This window comes from Petromyzon marinus, chromosome 69 (assembly GCF_048934315.1).
Source record: "Petromyzon marinus isolate PM22_M1 ecotype Great Lakes invasive population chromosome 69, UKy_Petmar_22M1.pri1.0, whole genome shotgun sequence".
In the NCBI taxonomy this organism is placed as follows: domain Eukaryota; kingdom Metazoa; phylum Chordata; class Hyperoartia; order Petromyzontiformes; family Petromyzontidae; genus Petromyzon; species Petromyzon marinus.
Window position 1 is genome coordinate 4,908,369 of NC_133735.1, and position 19,987 is coordinate 4,928,355.

The window sequence follows — 19,987 nt, forward strand, 5'->3', positions numbered from 1 at the left end:
TCACTCACCACTCACCACTCACTCACCACACTCACTACCCTCTCACTCACTCACCACTCACGCACTCACCACTCTCTCACGCACTCACCACTCACGCACTCACCACTCACTCACTCACCACTCACTCACCACACTCACCACTCTCTCACCGCCCTCACCGCCCTCACCGCTCTCTCACCGCCCTCACCGCCCTCACCGCCTACTCTCACCCACATTCACTCTCCTCCCTCTCCTCCCTCTCCTCCCTCTCCTCCGTCCCCCTCCCCGCCACGGCAGCCCAACTGAAGCACATCGCCTATGGCACCCAGCGCTACACGCTGGCGCAGCGCGGTGACGACGCCGACGCCGACGACGCCGCCGGCGACGCCGACGCCGACTCCGCCGACTCCGCCGACGACGACGGCGAGCTGGCGACGACGCTGGAGCTGCGGCGAGGCGACAGCGTGCTGGAGATCCACGTGGCGAGCGCCGCACTCGACCCGGCCGTTCTGGCTAAGCTCCTCGCGCCGCATGGGCACGGCACCGCCGCCGCCGGCGCCGCCGCCGGCACCGCCGCCGGCACCGCCGCCGGCGCCGCCGCCGGTGCCGCCGGCGAGGCGGTGGTGCTGGAGGACGTGAGGACGCTGTGCACGCTGGACTTCTACGACTTTGAGACGCGGGTGACCCTCACTCACCCCCACTCAACACACTCAACACACGCAACACACTGTCACTCACTTAACACACTCAACACACTGTCACCCCACTCAACACACTGTCACTCACTCAACACACTCAACACACTGTCACCCCACTCACTCAACACACTGTCACCCACTCAACACACTGTCACCCCACTCACTCAACACACTGTCACCCCACTCAACACACTGTCACTCACTCAACACACTGTCACCCCACTCAACACACTGTCACTCACTCAACACACTCAACACACTCAACACACTGTCACCCCACTCACTCAACACACTGTCACCCCACTCAACACACTGTCACCCCACTCACTCAACACACTGTCACCCCACTCAACACACTGTCACTCACTCAACACACTGTCACCCCACTCAACACACTGTCACCCCACTCAACACACTGTCACCCACTCAACACACAATCACTCACTCAACACACTGTCACCCCACTCACTCAACACACTGTCACTCACTCAACACACTGTCACTCACTCAACACACTCAACACACTGTCACCCCACTCAACACACTGTCACTCACTCAACACACTGTCACCCCACTCAGCACACTGTCACCCCACTCACTCAACACACTGTCACCCCACTCAACACACTGTCACCCACTCAACACACTGTCACTCACTCAACACACTGTCACCCCACTCAACACACTGTCACCCCACTCACTCAACACACTGTCACTCACTCAACACACTGTCACTCACTCAACACACTGTCACCCCACTCACTCAACACACTGTCACCCCACTCAACACACTGTCACTCACTCAACACACTGTCACCCCACTCAACACACTGTCACTCACTCAACACACTGTCACCCCACTCAACACACTGTCACTCACTCAACACACTGTCACTCACTCACTCAACACACTGTCACCCCACTCACTCAACACACTGTCACTCACTCAACACACTGTCACCCCACTCAACACACTGTCACTCACTCAACACACTGTCACCCCACTCAACACACTGTCACCCCACTCACTCAACACACTGTCACTCACTCAACACACTGTCACTCACTCAACACACTCAACACACTGTCACCCCACTCAACACACTGTCACTCACTCAACACACTGTCACCCCACTCAACACACTGTCACCCCACTCACTCAACACACTCAACACACTGTCACCCCACTCAACACACTGTCACCCCACTCAACACACTCAACACACTGTCACCCCACTCAACACACTGTCACCCCACTCACTCAACACACTGTCACCCCACTCAACACACTGTCACCCACTCAACACACTGTCACCCCACTCACTCAACACACTGTCACCCCACTCACTCAACACACTGTCACTCACTCAACACACTGTCACTCACTCAACACACTGTCACTCACTCAACACACTGTCACCCCACTCAACACACTGTCACCCCACTCAACACACTCAACACACTGTCACCCCACTCAACACACTGTCACCCCACTCACTCAACACACTGTCACCCCACTCAACACACTGTCACCCCACTCACTCAACACACTGTCACCCCACTCAACACACTGTCACCCACTCAACACACTGTCACCCCACTCACTCAACACACTGTCACCCCACTCACTCAACACACTGTCACCCACTCAACACACTGTCACTCACTCAACACACTGTCACCCCACTCACTCAACACACTGTCACCCCACTCACTCAACACACTGTCACTCACTCAACACACTGTCACTCACTCAACACACTGTCACCCCACTCACTCAACACACTGTCACCCCACTCAACACACTGTCACTCACTCAACACACTGTCACCCCACTCAACACACTGTCACTCACTCAACACACTGTCACCCCACTCAACACACTGTCACTCACTCAACACACTGTCACTCACTCACTCAACACACTGTCACCCCACTCACTCAACACACTGTCACCCACTCAACACACTGTCACCCCACTCAACACACTGTCACTCACTCAACACACTGTCACCCCACTCACTCAACACACTGTCACTCACTCAACACACTGTCACCCCACTCAACACACTGTCACCCCACTCAACACACTGTCACCCCACTCACTCAACACACTGTCACTCACTCAACACACTGTCACTCACTCAACACACTCAACACACTGTCACCCCACTCAACACACTGTCACTCACTCAACACACTGTCACCCCACTCAACACACTGTCACCCCACTCACTCACCACACTCAACACACTGTCACCCCACTCAACACACTGTCACCCCACTCAACACACTGTCACCCCACTCAACACACTGTCACCTCACTCACTCAACACACTGTCACCCCACTCAACACACTGTCATCCCACTCAACACACTGTCACCCCACTCAACACACTGTCACCCCACTCACTCAACACACTGTCACCCCACTCAACACACTGTCACCCCACTCACTCAACACACTGTCACCCCACTCACTCAACACACTGTCACCCCACTCAACACACTGTCACCCCACTCACCACACTGTCACCCACTCAACACACTGTCACCCCACTCAACACACTGTCACCCCACTCACTCAACACACTGTCACTCACTCAACACACTGTCACTCACTCAACACACTGTCACTCACTCACTCAACACACTCAACACACTGTCACCCCACTCACTCAACACACTGTCACTCACTCAACACACTGTCACCCCACTCAACACACTGTCACCCCACTCACTCAACACACTGTCACTCACTCAACACACTGTCACCCCACTCACTCAACACACTGTCACTCACTCAACACACTGTCACTCACTCAACACACTCAACACACTGTCACCCCACTCAACACACTGTCACTCACTCAACACACTGTCACCCCACTCAACACACTGTCACCCCACTCACTCACCACACTCAACACACTGTCACCCCACTCAACACACTGTCACCCCACTCAACACACTGTCACCCCACTCAACACACTGTCACCCCACTCAACACACTGTCACCCCACTCACTCAACACACTGTCACCCCACTCAACACACTGTCATCCCACTCACCACACTGTCACCCACTCAACACACTGTCACCCCACTCAACACACTGTCACCCCACTCACTCAACACACTGTCACTCACTCAACACACTGTCACTCACTCAACACACTGTCACTCACTCACTCAACACACTCAACACACTGTCACCCCACTCACTCAACACACTGTCACTCACTCAACACACTGTCACCCCACTCACTCAACACACTGTCACTCACTCAACACACTGTCACCCCACTCACTCACCACACTCAACACACTGTCACCCCACTCACCACACTGTCACCCCACTCACCCCACCCTCTCACCACACCCCCCTCACCACACTCTCACCCCCGCACGTGGTAGAGCACCAGGGTGGCGCAGGGCCTGCGGCCGGTGTACCGCGATACGGCACGCTTCTGCGTGAGCCCCGGCGCCGACGCCGCTCTGCTGGAGGAGCTGCGCGGCCACCACCACCACCACCACCACCGGGCCACCGCCACCGGCACCGGCGTCGTCGGCGGCGCCGGCGGTGCGGCGCTGCGGCTGCACTTGGTGGAGGGCTCTCGCCACCGCACGCTGGCGGCTTGCACCCTGCCGCTGGGCGCGGCGCTCACAGGAGCCGCACGGGGCTACGGCACAGCAACCCTGCTCAGTGAGACTCACACAGAGACACACAGACTCGTCATAGAGACCCATAGACTCGTCATAGAGACCCATAGTCATCATAGAGACACACAGACTCATCATAGAGACCCAGAGACTCATCATAGAGACCCATAGACTCATCATAGAGAGCCACAGACTCATCATAGAGACACACAGACTCATCATAGAGACCCACAGTCATCATACAGAGACACACAGACTCATCATAGAGACACACAGACTCATCATAGAGAGCCACAGACTCATCATAGAGACACACAGACTCATCATAGAGACCCACAGTCATCATACAGAGACACACAGACTCATCATAGAGAGCCACAGACTCATCATAGAGACCCATGGTCATCATAGAGACCCAGACTCATCATAGAGACCCACAGACTCATCATAGAGACACACAGACTCACACAGAGACACACAGACTCGTCATAGAGACCCACAGACTCGTCATAGAGACACACAGACTCATCATAGAGACCCAGAGACTCATCATAGAGACCCATAGACTCATCATAGAGACCCATAGACTCATCATAGAGACCCACAGACTCATCATAGAGACACACAGACTCATCATAGAGACACACAGACTCATCATAGAGACCCATGGTCATCATAGAGACCCATAGACTCATCATAGAGACACACAGACTCGTCATAGAGACCCATAGACTCATCATAGAGACCCATAGACTCATCACACAGAGACCCATAGACTCATCATAGAGACACACAGAGTCATCATAGAGACACACAGACTCATCATAGAGACACACAGACTCATCATAGAGACACACAGACTCATCATAGAGACACACAGACTCATCATAGAGACCCATAGACTCATCATAGAGACACACGGACTCACACAGAGACACACAGACTCATCATAGAGACCCATAGACTCATCATAGAGACCCATGGTCATCATAGAGACCCATAGACTCATCATAGAGACACACAGACTCGTCATAGAGACCCATAGACTCATCATAGAGACCCATAGACTCATCACACAGAGACCCATAGACTCATCATAGAGACACACAGAGTCATCATAGAGACACACAGACTCATCATAGAGACACACAGACTCATCATAGAGACACACAGACTCATCATAGAGACACACAGACTCATCATAGAGACCCATAGACTCATCATAGAGACACACGGACTCACACAGAGACACACAGACTCATCATAGAGACCCATAGACTCATCATAGAGACCCATGGTCATCATAGAGACACACAGACTCACACAGAGACACACAGACTCATCATAGAGACCCAGAGACTCATCATAGAGACACACAGACTCATCATAGAGACCCATGGTCATCATAGAGACCCACAGACTCACACAGAGACACACAGACTCATCATAGAGACCCACAGACTCACACAGAGAGCCATAGACTCATCATAGAGACCCATAGTCATCACACAGAGACCCACACACTCATCATAGAGAGCCATAGACTCATCATAGAGAGCCATAGACTCATCATAGAGAGCCATAGACTCATCATGGAGACACACAGACTCATCATAGAGAGCCATAGACTCATCATAGAGAGCCATAGACTCATCATAGAGACCCATAGACTCACACAGAGACACACAGACTCATCATAGAGACACACAGACTCATCATAGAGACCCATAGTCATCATACAGAGACACATAGACTCATCATAGAGACCCATAGACTCATCACACAGAGATCCATAGACTCATCATAGAGACCCATAGACTCATCATAGAGACCCAGACTCACACAGAGACACACAGACTCATCATAGAGAGCCATAGACTCATCATAGAGACCCATAGACTCATCACACAGAGACACACAGACTCATCATAGAGACACACAGACTCATCATAGAGACCCATAGACTCACACAGAGACACACAGACTCATCATAGAGACCCATAGACTCATCATAGAGAGAGAGCCATAGACTCACACAGAGACACACAGACTCATCATAGAGACACACAGACTCACACAGAGACACACAGACTCATCATAGAGACCCAGACTCATCACACAGAGACCCATAGACTCACACAGAGACACACAGACTCATCATAGAGACCCACAGACTCATCATAGAGACACATAGACTCACACAGAGACACACAGACTCATCATAGAGACCCAGACTCATCATAGAGACACACAGACTCATCACACAGAGATCCATAGACTCACACAGAGACACACAGACTCATAGAGACCCAGACTCATCATAGAGACACACAGACTCATCATAGAGACCCAGACTCATCATAGAGACCCACAGACTCATCATAGAGACCCATAGTCATCACACAGAGACACACAGACTCATCATAGAGACCCACAGCCTCATCATAGAGACCCATAGACTCATCATAGAGACCCAGACTCATCATAGAGACACACAGACTCATCATAGAGACCCACAGACTCATCATAGAGACCCACAGACTCATCATAGAGACCCATAGACTCATCATAGAGACCCAGACTCATCATAGAGACCCACAGACTCATCATAGAGACCCACAGACTCATCATAGAGACCCAGACTCATCATAGAGACACAGACTCATCATAGAGACCCAGACTCACACAGAGACACACAGACTCATCATAGAGACCCACAGACTCACACAGAGACACACAGACTCATCATAGAGACCCAGACTCATCACACAGAGACCCATAGACTCACACAGAGACACACAGACTCATCATAGAGACCCACAGACTCACACAGAGACACACAGACTCATCATAGAGACCCATAGACTCATCATAGAGACACACAGACTCACACAGAGAGCCATAGACTCATCATAGAGACCCATAAACTCATCATAGAGACCCATAGACTCATCATACAGAGACACATAGACTCACACAGAGACACATAGACTCATCATAGAGATCCACAGACTCACACAGAGACACACAGACTCATCATAGAGACCCACAGACTCACACAGAGACACACAGACTCATCATAGAGACCCATAGTCATCACACAGAGAGCCATAGACTCATCATAGAGACCCACAGACTCACACATAGAGCCATAGACTCATCATAGAGACCCATAGACTCATCATAGAGACCCATAGACTCACACAGAGACACATAGACTCATTATAGAGACCCATAGTCATCACACAGAGACACATAGACTCACACAGAGACACACAGACTCATCAAAGAGACCCATAGACTCATCATAGAGAGAGAGCCATAGACTCATCATAGAGACACATAGACTCATCATAGAGACACATAGACTCATCATAGAGAGAGACCCATAGACTCATCATAGAGACCCACAGACTCACACAGAGAGCCACAGACTCACACAGAGAGCCATAGACTCACACAGAGACACATAGACTCATCATAGAGACCCAGACTCATCATAGAGACCCACAGACTCACACAGAGAGCCATAGATTCATCATAGAGACCCATAGACTCACACAGAGAACCCATAGACTCACACAGAGAGCCATAGACTCATCATAGAGACCCATAGACTCACACAGAGACCCACAGACTCACACAGAGAGCCATAGACTCATCATAGAGACCCATAGACTCACACAGAGAGCCATAGACTCACACAGAGACCTAAAAACTCAAACAGTGACCTACAGACTCACACAGAGACCCACAGACTCACACAGATCCACTCTCACAGAGACCCATAGACTCACACAGAGACCCATAGACTCACACAGAGAGCCATAGACTCATCATAGAGACCCATAGACTCACACAGAGAGCCATAGACTCACACAGAGACCTAAAAACTCAAACAGTGACCTACAGACTCACACAGAGACCCACAGACTCACACAGATCCACTCTCACAGAGACCCATAGACTCACACAGAGACCCACAGACTCACACAGAGAGCCATAGACTCATCATAGAGACCCACAGACTCACACAGAGAGCCAGTCATCATACAGAGACACATAGACTCACACAGAGACACATAGACTCATCACACAGCAGAGAGCCATAGACTCATCACACAGAGACACATAGACTCATCATAGAGAGCCATAGACTCACACAGAGACCCATAGACTCATCACACAGCAGAGACCCATAGACTCATCACACAGCAGAGACCCATAGACTCATCACACAGCAGACACCCATAGACTCATCACACAGAGACCCATAGACTCATCACACAGCAGAGACCCATAGACTCATCACACAGCAGAGACCCATAGACTCATCACACAGCAGAGACCCATAGACTCATCACACAGCAGAGACCCATAGACTCATCACACAGCAGAGACCCATAGACTCACCACACAGTGACCCATAGACTCACCACACAGTGACCCATAGACTCATCACACAGCAGAGACCCATAGACTCATCACACAGCAGAGACCCATAGACTCATCACACAGCAGAGACCCATAGACTCATCACACAGCAGAGACCCATAGACTCATCACACAGCAGAGACCCATAGACTCACCACACAGTGACCCATAGACTCATCACACAGCAGAGACCCATAGACTCATCACACAGCAGAGACCCATAGACTCATCACACAACAGAGACCCATAGACTCATCACACACAGAGAGCCATAGACTCATCACACAGCAGAGACCCATAGACTCATCACACAGCAGAGACCCATAAACTCATCATAGAGACCACACGAGTAAGTCTGACCACACCAGTGAGTCTGACCACACCAGTGAGTCTGACCACACCAGTGAGTCTCACCACACGAGTCTGACCACACCAGTGAGTCTCACCACACCAGACTGGCCACACCAGTGAGTCTGACCACACGAGTGAGTCTGACCACACCAGTGAGTCTGACTACACCAGTGAGTCTCACCACACCAGTCTGACCACACCAGTGAGTCTCACCACACCAGTCTGACCACACCAGTGAGTCTCACCACACCAGTCTGGCCACACCAGTGAGTCTGACCACACGAGTGAGTCTGACCACACGAGTGAGTCTGACCCCACGAGGCTGACTACACCAGTGAGTCTGACCACACCAGTGAGTCTGGCCACACGAGTCTCACCACACCAGTGAGTCTGGCCACACGAGTCTCACCACACGAGTGAGTCTGACCACACCAGTGAGTCTGGCCACACCAGTCTGACCACACGAGTGAGTCTGACCCCACGAGTCTGACTACACCAGTGAGTCTCACCACACCAGTGAGTCTCACCACACCAGTCTGACCACACCAGTGAGTCTGACCACACGAGTGAGTCTGACCTCACGAGTGAGTCTGACCTCACGAGTGAGTCTCACCACACCACTCTCACCACACCAGTGAGTCTGACCACACCAGTGAGTCTCACCGCACCAGTGAGTCTCACCACACGAGTGAGTCTCACCGCACCAGTGAGTCTCACCACACCAGTGAGTCTGACCACACCAGTGAGTCTGACCCCACGAGTCTGACCCCCGCTCACCCCCTGCACCGCTTGGCACAGCAGGCGTGGACGGCGAGGCGCTCCCTCTGGGCTCGCTGGAGTTCTGGGTGCGTCTCCGCGTGCCTGTGGAGCCCTGCCTGCAGCTGTACGCACAGCGGGTACAGGCCCTGGGCGGCCTGCAACAGGGCCCGGGAGCCGCTCACTTAGACCACACGTGGCAGGCAAGGCAGGTGGGTGGGGTGGTGGGTGGGGTGGTGGGTGGGGTGGTGGGTGGGTGGTGGGTGGGGTGGTGGGTGGGTGGGGAAGGGGGTTGGTGGGTGGTGGGTTGGTGGGTGGGTTGGTGGGTTGGTGAGTGGGTTGGTGGGTGGTGGGTGGTGGTGGGTGGGTGGTGGGTGGGTTCCTGGGTGGGGTGGTGGGTGGGTGGGGAAGGGGGTTGGTGGGTGGTGGGTTGGTGGGTGGGTTGGTGGGTGGTGGGTTGGTGAGTGGGTTGGTGGGTGGGTGGTGGGTTGGTGGGTGGGTGGGGTGGTGGGTGGGGTGGTGGGTGGGGTGGTGGGTGGGGTGGTGGGTGGGGTGGTGGGTGGTGGGTGGGTGGGGAAGGGGGTTGGTGGGTGGTGGGTTGGTGGGTGGGTTGGTGGGTTGGTGAGTGGGTTGGTGGGTGGTGGGTGGTGGTGGGTGGGTGGTGGGTGGGTTCCTGGGTGGGGTGGTGGGTGGGTGGGGAAGGGGGTTGGTGGGTGGTGGGTTGGTGGGTGGGTTGGTGGGTGGTGGGTTGGTGAGTGGGTTGGTGGGTGGTGGGTTGGTGGGTGGGTGGGGTGGTGGGTGGGGTGGTGGGTGGGGTGGTGGGTGGGGTGGTGGGTGGGGTGGTGGGTGGGTGGTGGGTGGGGTGGTGGGTGGTGGGTGGGGTGGTGGGTGGGGTGGTGGGTGGGGAAGGGGGTTGGTGGGTGGTGGGTGGGTTCCTGGGTGGGGTGGTGGGTGGGTGGGGAAGGGGGTTGGTGGGTGGTGGGTTGGTGGGTGGGTTGGTGGGTGGTGGGTTGGTGAGTGGGTTGGTGGGTGGGTGGTGGGTTGGTGGGTGGGTGGGGTGGTGGGTGGGGTGGTGGGTGGGGTGGTGGGTGAGGTGGTGGATGGGGTGGTGGGTGGGGTGGTGGGTGGGGTGGTGGGTGGGTGGTGGGTGGGTGGGGAAGGGGGTTGGTGGGTGGTGGGTTGGTGGGTGGGTTGGTGGGTGGTGGGTTGGTGAGTGGGTTGGTGGGTGGTGGGTTGGTGGGTGGTGGGTTCGTGGGTTCGTGGGTGGGTGGGTGGGTGGTGGGTTTGTGGTGGGTGCCTGGTGGTTGGGTGGGTGGGTGGTGGGCGGGTGGGTGTTGGGTTGGTGGGTGGGTGGTGGGTGCCTGGTGGGTTGGTGGGTGGGTGCCTGGTGGGTTGGTGGTGGGTGTGGTGGGTGGGTGGTGGGTGGGTGTGGTGGGTGTTGGGTGGGTGGGTGGTGGGTGTGGTGGTTGTTGGGTTGGTGGGTGGGTGTGGTGTGTTGGGTGTGTGGTGTAATTGGGTGAGGTTGCGACCGTGAGTGAGAATGTCTCTCACTCCCCACCGCCACCCCAGATCTGCACCGGCGCTCCCACCACCACCACCACCACCACCGTGGCCACGGCCACCGTGCCGGGCCCCTCCGTGTCCGAGCTGCAGATCGCCGTGCTGGGCTGCGACGGCCTCGGGGCCCGGCCGGCCCGGCCCGGCCGCCGTGTCCGGCGGGGCCCGCCGGCGCCGTACGTGGCCTACCGCTTCTACGACTTCCCCGACCGGGCCACGGCCACGGCCCCGGTGGGCGAGCGCCGGCCACGCTTCCCGGCGGGCGACGCGGCGCTCTACCCGCTGGGCGTGCCGTGCACGCGGCTGCACCAGTTCCTGCGGCGGGAGGCGCTGGCGCTGTACGTGCTGGACGACTGTGGTGGCGGCGGTGGCGGTGGTGGTGGTGGTGGTGGTGACGGTGTGGCGGAGGAGGAGGAGGAGGAGGAGGAGGGAGACGCGGTGCTGCTGGGGAAGGCGATGGTGCCGCTGCTGCCGCTCGCGCACGGCAGGGACATCTGTGGTGAGCGCCGGGACGGGTGGTGGTGGTGGTGGTGGTGGTGGAGGTGGAGGTGGTGGTGGTGGTGGTGGAGGTGGTGGTGGTGGTGGGGGTGGTGGGGGTGGAGGTGGTGGAGGTGGTGGTGGAGGTGGTGGTGGTGGTGGAGGTGGTGGTGGTGGTGGTGGTGGTGGTGGTGGAGGTGGAGGTGGTGGTGGTGGTGGTGGAGGTGGTGGTGGTGGTGGTGGTGGGGGTGGAGGTGGTGGTGGTGGTGGGGGTGGAGGTGGTGGAGGTGGTGGTGGAGGTGGTGGTGGAGGTGGTGGTGGTGGTGGTGGTGGGGGTGGAGGTGGTGGTGGTGGTGGGGGTGGAGGTGGTGGTGGTGGTGGTGGAGGTGGTGGTGGAGGTGGTGGTGGAGGTGGTGGTGGAGGTGGTGGTGGAGGTGGTGGAGGTGGTGGTGGTGGAGGTGGTGGTGGTGGTGGTGGAGGTGGTGGTGGAGGTGGTGGTGGTGGTGGTGGTGGAGGTAGTGGTGGTGCTAGTTGTGAAATGCATTACTAAGCCCAAACTGTTCCACTCATCATCTCACAACGTGCCCCCCCCTCCTCGCCCCCCCCTCCCCCCCCCCTCCCCCCCTCCCCCAGGCTCCTTCGAGCTGTACACCCCCGAGGGGCAGCTGAACGGCACCGTGGAGGTGGCGCTCCGCTGGCGCCTGCCGTACCGACCCCCCCACGGCACCGCCGCCGACCCGGCCACAGCCACAGCCACAGCCACCGCCGCCGGCACCGCCGCCGGCACCGCCGCCACCACCGCTGGTCCACGATCTCGGACGACGGGCGCCGCCGGGCCGGAGAAGGAGGCGCCCCGGCCCGGTGCTGCCCTGAAGCCTGAGCTCGCCTCGGCCCGCGAAGACGCTGCCGGTGCCGGTGGCAGTGGCGGTGGCGGTGGTGGAGGCGGTGGTGGAGGCGGTGGTGGAGGCGGCGGAGGCAGTGGTGGAGACGCTCCAACGCCTCTCCCTGTTCCAAAACCCAGGGTAGCGACTCCCTCCCCCTCTCTCCCTCCCCCCTCTCTCTCCCTCCCCCCTCTCTCTCCCTCCCCCCTCTCTCTCCCTCCCCCTCTCTCCCTCCCCCCTCTCTCCCTCCCCCCTCTCTCTCCCTCCCCCCTCTCTCTCCCTCCCCCCTCTCTCTCCCTCCCTCCCCCCTCTCTCCCCCCTCTCTCCCTCCCCCCTCTCTCCCCCTCTCTCTCCCTCCCCCCTCTCTCCCTCCCCCCTCTCTCCCTCCCCCCTCTCTCCCTCCCCTCTCCCTCCCTCCTCTCTCCCCCCCCTCTCTCTCCCACCCCCCCCTCTCCCACCCCCTCTCTCCCACCCCCCTCTCTCCCTCGCCTCTCCTCCCTACCAACAGCACTTGCCCCTAGAGCCCTGCTAGAGGCTACACGGGGTACCTTTGTCTGTGTGTCTATAGGGCACTGCTGCTACTACTAACAGCACTTGCCCCTACCGCCCTGCTAGAGGCTACACGGGGCACCTTTGTCCGTGTGTCTACAGTGAGGGAAAAAAAGTATTTGATCCCCCGCTGATTTTGTACGTTTGCCCACTGACAAAGAAATGATCAGTCTATAATTTTAATGGTTTATTTTGAACAGTGAGAGACAGAATAACAACAACAAAATCCAGAAAAAACGCATGTCCAAAAATGTTATAAATTGATTTGCATTTTAATGAGGGAAATAAGTCTTTGACCCCCTCTGCAAAACATGACTTAGTACTTGGTGGCAAAACCCTTGTTGGCAATCACAGAGGTCAGACGTTTCTTGGAGTTGGCCACCAGGTTTGCAGACATCTCAGGAGGGATTTTGTCCCACTCCTCTTTGCAGATCTTCTCCAGGTTATTAAGGTTTCGAGGTTGACGTTTGGCAACTCGAACCTTCAGCTCCCTCCACAGATTTTCTATGGGATTCAGGTCTGGAGACTGGCTAGGCCACTCCAGGACCTTAATGTGCTTCTTCTTGAGCCACTCCTTTGTTGCCTTGGCCGTGTGTTTTGGGTCATTGTCATGCTGGAATACCCATCCACGACCCATTTTCAATGCCCTGGCTGAGGGAAGGAGGTTCTCACCCAAGATTTGACGGTACATGGCCCCGTCCATCGTCCCTTTGATGCGGTGAAGTTGTCCTGTCCCCTTAGCAGAAAAACACCCCCAAAGCATAATGTTTCCACCTCCATGTTTGACGGTGGGGATGGTGTTCTTGGGGTCATAGGCAGAATTCCTCCTCCTCCAAACACGGCGAGTTGAGTTGATGCCAAAGAGCTCCATTTTGGTCTCATCTGACCACAACACTTTCACCCAGTTGTCCTCTGAATCATTCAGATGTTCATTGGCAAACTTCAGACGGGCATGTATATGTGCTTTCTTGAGCAGGGGGACCTTGCGGGCGCTGCAGGATTTCAGTCCTTCACGGCGTAGTGTGTTACCAATTGTTTTCTTGGTGACTATGGTCCCAGCTGCCTTGAGATCATTGACAAGATCCTCCCGTGTAGTTCTGGGCTGATTCCTCACCGTTCTCATGATCATTGCAACTCCACGAGGTGAGATCTTGCATGGAGCCCCAGGCCGAGTGAGATTGACAGTTCTTTTGTGTTTCTTCCATTTGTGAATAATCGCACCAACTGTTGTCACCTTCTCACCAAGCTGCTTGGCAATGGTCTTGTAGCCCATTCCAGCCTTGTGTAGGTCTACAATCTTGTCCCTGACATCCTTGGAGAGCTCTTTGGTCTTGGCCATGGTGGAGAGTTTGGAATCTGATTGATTGATTGTTTCTGTGGACAGGTGTCTTCTATACAGGTAACAAGCTGAGATTAGGAGCACTCCCTTTAAGAGTGTGCTCCTAATCTCAGCTCGTTACCTGTATAAAAGACACCTGGGAGCCAGAAATCTTTCTGATTGAGAGGGGGTCAAATACTTATTCCCCTCATTAAATAGCAAATCAATTTATAACATTTTTGACATGCGTTTTTCTGGATTTTGTTGTTGTTATTCTGTCTCTCACTGGTCAAATACACCTGCCATTAAAATTATAGACTGATCATTTCTTTGTCAGTGGGCAAACATACAAAATCAGCAGGGGATCAAATACTTTTTTCCCTCACTGTATAGGGCACTGCTGCTGCTACTCACAGCACTTGCCCCTGCAGCCCTGTTAGAGGCTACACGGGGGACCTTTGTCTGTGTGCGCTGCCGGCAGGGCGGCAAGCGAGCTGACCGGGGGAAGGGGTCACCGGTGGAGGGGATCACCGAGCCCGTCCGCAAGTCAGTCACCTTCGCCGACAGCACGGGCGAGGTGAGCCACTCACCCAGCCACTCACCCAGCCACTCACCCAGCCACTCACCCAGCCACTCACCCAGCCACTCACCCAGCCACTCACTCACCCAGCCACTCACTCACCCAGTCACTCACCCAGCCACTCACCCAGCCACTCACCCAGCCACTCACCCAGCCACCCACCCAGCCACTCACCCAGCCACTCACTCACCCAGCCACTCACCCAGCCACTCACCCAGCCACTCACCCAGCCACTCACCCAGCCACTCACCCAGCCACTCACCCACCCAGCCACTCACTCACCCAGCCACTCACTCACCCAGCCACTCACTCACCCAGCCACTCACCCAGCCACTCACCCAGCCACTCACTCACCCAGCCACTCACCCAGCCACTCACCCAGCCACTCACCCAGCCACTCACCCAGCCACTCGCCCAGCCTCTCACCCAGCCACTCACCCAGCCACTCAGCCACTCACCCAGCCACTCACCCAGCCACTCACCCAGCCACTCACCCAGCCACTCACCCAGCCACTCACCCAGCCACTCACCCAGCCACTCACTCAGCCACTCACTCAGCCACTCACTCAGCCACTCAGTCAGTCACTCAGCCACTCACTAAGCCACTCACTCAGCCACTCACCCAGCCACTCACTCAGCCACTCACCCAGCCACTCACTCAGCCACTCAGCCACTCACTCAGCCACTCACCCAGCCACTCACTCAGCCACTCACCCAGCCACCCATCAATGACAAACTCCCCACCACCGTCACCCCGGGTCAACCGGAACCCGGACCCCCCCCCATCCCTCTCCTACTCCCCCTGCTGCTCCTCATCCTCCTCCTCTCCCTCCCCCACTTCATCGTCCTCCCTCCCCCACCTCTTCCTCCTCCCCCTGCCGCTCCTCATCCTCCTCCTCCCCCTCCTCCCCCCCGCCCCCTCCCTCCCCTCCTCCTCCGGTCTCAGACTTTGCCGACCGCGCCGCCGCCGCCGGTGCCAGCACCGGGAGCCGGCGTCGTCCTCCCCACGTTGGCCGGCCCGGCAAAGGTCTCTTGGTTGTCTGTGGGGTACACCCGGTGAGAGACACCCGGTGAGCTACACCCGGTGAGAGACACCCGGTGAGCTACACCCGGTGAGCTACACCCGGTGAGCTACACCCGGTGAGAGACACCCGGTGAGAGACACCCGGTGAGCTACACCCGGTGAGAGACACCCGGTGAGAGACACCCGGTGAGAGACACCCAGTGAGCTACACCCGGTGATAGACACCCGGTGAGAGACACCCGGTGAGAGACACCCGGTGAGAGACACCCGGTGAGAGACACCCGGTGAGCTACACCCGGTGAGCTACACCCGGTGAGAGACACCCGGTGAGAGACACCCAGTGAGCTACACCCGGTGAGCTACACTCGGTGAGCTACACCCGGTGAGAGACACCCGGTGAGAGACACCCGGTGAGCTACACCCGGTGAGAGATACCCGTGAGCTACACCGGGCAAGCTACACCCGGTGAGCTACACCCGGTGAGAGACACCCGGTGAGAGACACCCGGTGAGAGACACCCGGTGAGAGACACCCGGTGAGCTACACCCGGTGAGAGACACCCGGTGAGCTACACCCGGTGAGCTACACCCGGTGAGCTACACTCGGTGAGCTATACCCGGTGAGAGACACCCGGTGAGAGACACCCGGTGAGCTACACCCGGTGAGAGACACCCGGTGAGCTACACCCGGTGAGAGACACCCGGTGAGCTACACTCGGTGAGCTACACCCGGTGAGCTACACCCGGTGAGAGACACCCGGTGAGAGACACCCGGTGAGCTACACCCGGTGATAGACACCCGGTGAGCTACACCCGGTGAGAGACACTCGGTGAGCTACACCCGGTGAGAGACACCCGGTGAGAGACACCCGGTGAGCTACACCCGGTGAGCTACACCCAGTGAGAGACACCCGGTGAGCTACACCCGGTGAGCTACACCCGGTGAGAGACACTCGGTGAGCTACACCCGGTGAGAGACACCCGGTGAGAGACACCCGGTGAGCTACACCCGGTGAGAGACACCCGGTGAGCTACACTCGGTGAGCTACACCCGGTGAGAGACACCCGGTGAGCTACACCCGGTGAGCTACACCCGGCGAGAGACACCCGGTGAGAGACACCCGGTGAGAGACACCCGGTGAGCTACACCCAGTGTGCTTCTCTGTGTGTGTGTACATCTGTGTGTGTGTGCATCTCTGTGTGTGTACATCTCTGTGTGTACATCTCTGTGTGTGTACATCTCTGTGTGTACATCTCTGTGTGTGCATCTCTGTGTGTACATCCTGTGTGTGTACATCTCTGTGTGTGTACATCTCTGTGTGTGTACATCTCTGTATGTACATCTCTGTGTGTGTACATCTCTGTGTGTACATCTCTGTGAGTGTACATCTCTATGTGTGTACATCTCTGTGTGTGTGTACAGCTCTGTGTGTGTGTACATCTCTGTGTGTACATCTCTGTGTGTGTACATCTCTGTGTGTGTACATCTCTGTGTGTGTACATCTCTGTGTGTATCTCTGTGTGTACATCTCTGTGTGTGCATCTCCAGTCTGCTGAGGTCACAGCAGAGGCAGAGGGCGACTCTGAGATAGAGGAGGAGGTGGAGGAGGAGGTGGAGGAGGAGGAGGAGGAGGTGGAGGCGGGTGCTGATGATGACCGTGAGTTGGTGCTATCCAGCGGAGAGGCCGTCTTCCCTGGCTCAGGTGGGGCGGAGCCCTGTCCCCCGTGTCCCCCGTGTCCCCCCATCTCCCCTTGTCTCCCTGTCCCCGTGTCTCCCTGTCCCCGTGTCTCTCTGTCCCCGTGTCCCCCTGTCTCCCTGTCTCCCTGTCCCCCTGTCTCCCTGTCCCCGTGTCTCTCTGTCCCCGTGTCCCCCTGTCTCCCTGCCCCCGTGTCTCCCTGTCCCCGTGTCTCCCTGTCCTTGTGTCCCCCTGTCTCCCTGTCTCCGTGTCCCCCTGTCTCCGCGTCTCCCTGCAGTCTAACCCTCACCCTCCGCGTGTCCGCAGACGACGAGGAGGAGGGTGAGGAGGAGGGTGAGGAGGAGGGTGAGGAGGAGGGTGAGGAGGAGGGTGAGGAGGAGGGTGAGGAGTCGCTGCTGACGGACAGCGACGAGGTGGTCACGTCCACACCTCACACCCCGCCGTGCAAGGTGATCCCCCTCCCACTCTGTGTGTGTGTACGTGTGTGTGTGTATACGTGTGTGTGTGTACGTGTGTGTGTGTACGTGTGTGTGTGTACGTGTGTGTGTGTACGTGTGTGTGTGTACGTGTGTGTGTGTGTACGTGTGTGTATACGTGTGTGTGTGTACGTGTGTGTGTGTACGTGTGTGTGTGTACGTGTGTGTGTGTACGTGTGTGTACATGTGTGTGTGTGTGTGTACGTGTGTGTGTGTGTATACCACTACGGGTGGCCACGTGGAATGTTCGAACGCTCACTGCGGAGGAGAGGCTGCCACTCCTCTGTCGGGAGCTGGACCGGTACCGCCTGGATCTATGCGGCATTCAGGAGGTCCGGTGGACCGGCTCTGGCTCCTGCCACCATGAGGGGTGGACAGTCCTCTACTCTGGGCAGCAGACTGCCAACCAACAGGGTGTGGCTCTTCTTTTGAACAAAAGAATGAAGGGGGCGTGGGAGCGTGGCAGTGAGGTGTGGGAAGCTGTAAGCCCCAGGCTACTTTGGGCTCGCCTTCCCATCAACCGGAGGCGAGGAATGGTGGTCATGTTTACTTATGCCCCCACCGAAGATGAACATCCGTGGAGGGATGCAGGCAAAGCCGATGAGTCAGATGCCTTCTATGACCTCCTGTCACAGATGCTGGCTAAAGTGGCCGCTCGGGATAGAGTCATCATGTTGGGTGACTTCAATGCCCGAGTTGGTCATGATACTGGCACCTGGTCTGGAGTGATTGGAGGGCATGGGCCAGATCAGCTCAATAACAACGGTAGGAGGCTGCTAGATTTTTGTGCAGCCCATGGGCTTGTAATTACCAACACGCTGTTCCGGCATCGGCGCATCCACACAACATCATGGATGCATGCCGGGTCCAAGCAAGAACATCTGCTGGACTACATAGTGACGGACCTGCGAATGCGAGCCCATGTCCTTGACACCAGGACCTACCGTGGAGCTGATCTGCCCTCTGACCATCGACTAGTCATCTGTAAGATGCGCCTGCCATTCTTCCACTCCGGTGGTGGGTGTACACCCAGGACCCTATTCCAACATAAAGTGGCCTGGTCTCAGTTATCTGATGAAAGTTGCAAGCGAGAATTTCATCATCGCTTGCGGCTGGGATTGGCATCGTCCCCGACTCCTCCTGATGTCGAGGGTAAATGGTCGAGGTTTAGGACTGTGACTCATGCAGCTGCAATGGCTGCTTTGGGTACGCGGTCCAGACCTCCCCAGAGACCCTGGCTGACAGAGGAGGTGTTCAGGATGGTTGAGAAAAAGCGACAGGCCCACTGTCATCGGCTACAGAATCCCACGTCAGAGAATGAGGAGGCTTACCGCAGCCTTCGCTCGGAGGTTCGGAGAGCCGTGAGGCGCTGCAAGGATGGGTGGTGTCGTGGGTTGCTGAGGAGATGGAGTCTGCCTCAGTGGCCCCTGATCACAAATCTCTATTTAACTCCATCAAAAGGTAACCTGCAGCGCCACACCTATTACCATCATTAGGGGAAAAAACGGTGATCCAATCTCCGACCCCCAGGAACAGGTTTGCAGATTTG

The 19,987-nt window shown here is 56.6% G+C and overlaps 1 protein-coding gene across 1 annotated transcript in view; it reads left to right on the forward strand.

Moving 5' to 3' along the window:
• The window catches only part of LOC116957030 (protein fantom), an 84,737-nt gene that overhangs the window by 55,600 nt on the left and 9,150 nt on the right, over positions 1-19,987 (forward strand). Inside the window, exons 17-24 of the mRNA XM_076055109.1 lie at positions 277-659; positions 4,094-4,382; positions 9,926-10,092; positions 11,450-11,936; positions 12,548-12,936; positions 15,144-15,239; positions 16,189-16,269; positions 17,815-18,411. Coding sequence (XP_075911224.1) covers positions 277-659; positions 4,094-4,382; positions 9,926-10,092; positions 11,450-11,936; positions 12,548-12,936; positions 15,144-15,239; positions 16,189-16,269; positions 17,815-18,411 — 2,489 coding nt within the window. The remainder of the gene's footprint in view (positions 1-276; positions 660-4,093; positions 4,383-9,925; positions 10,093-11,449; positions 11,937-12,547; positions 12,937-15,143; positions 15,240-16,188; positions 16,270-17,814; positions 18,412-19,987) is intronic.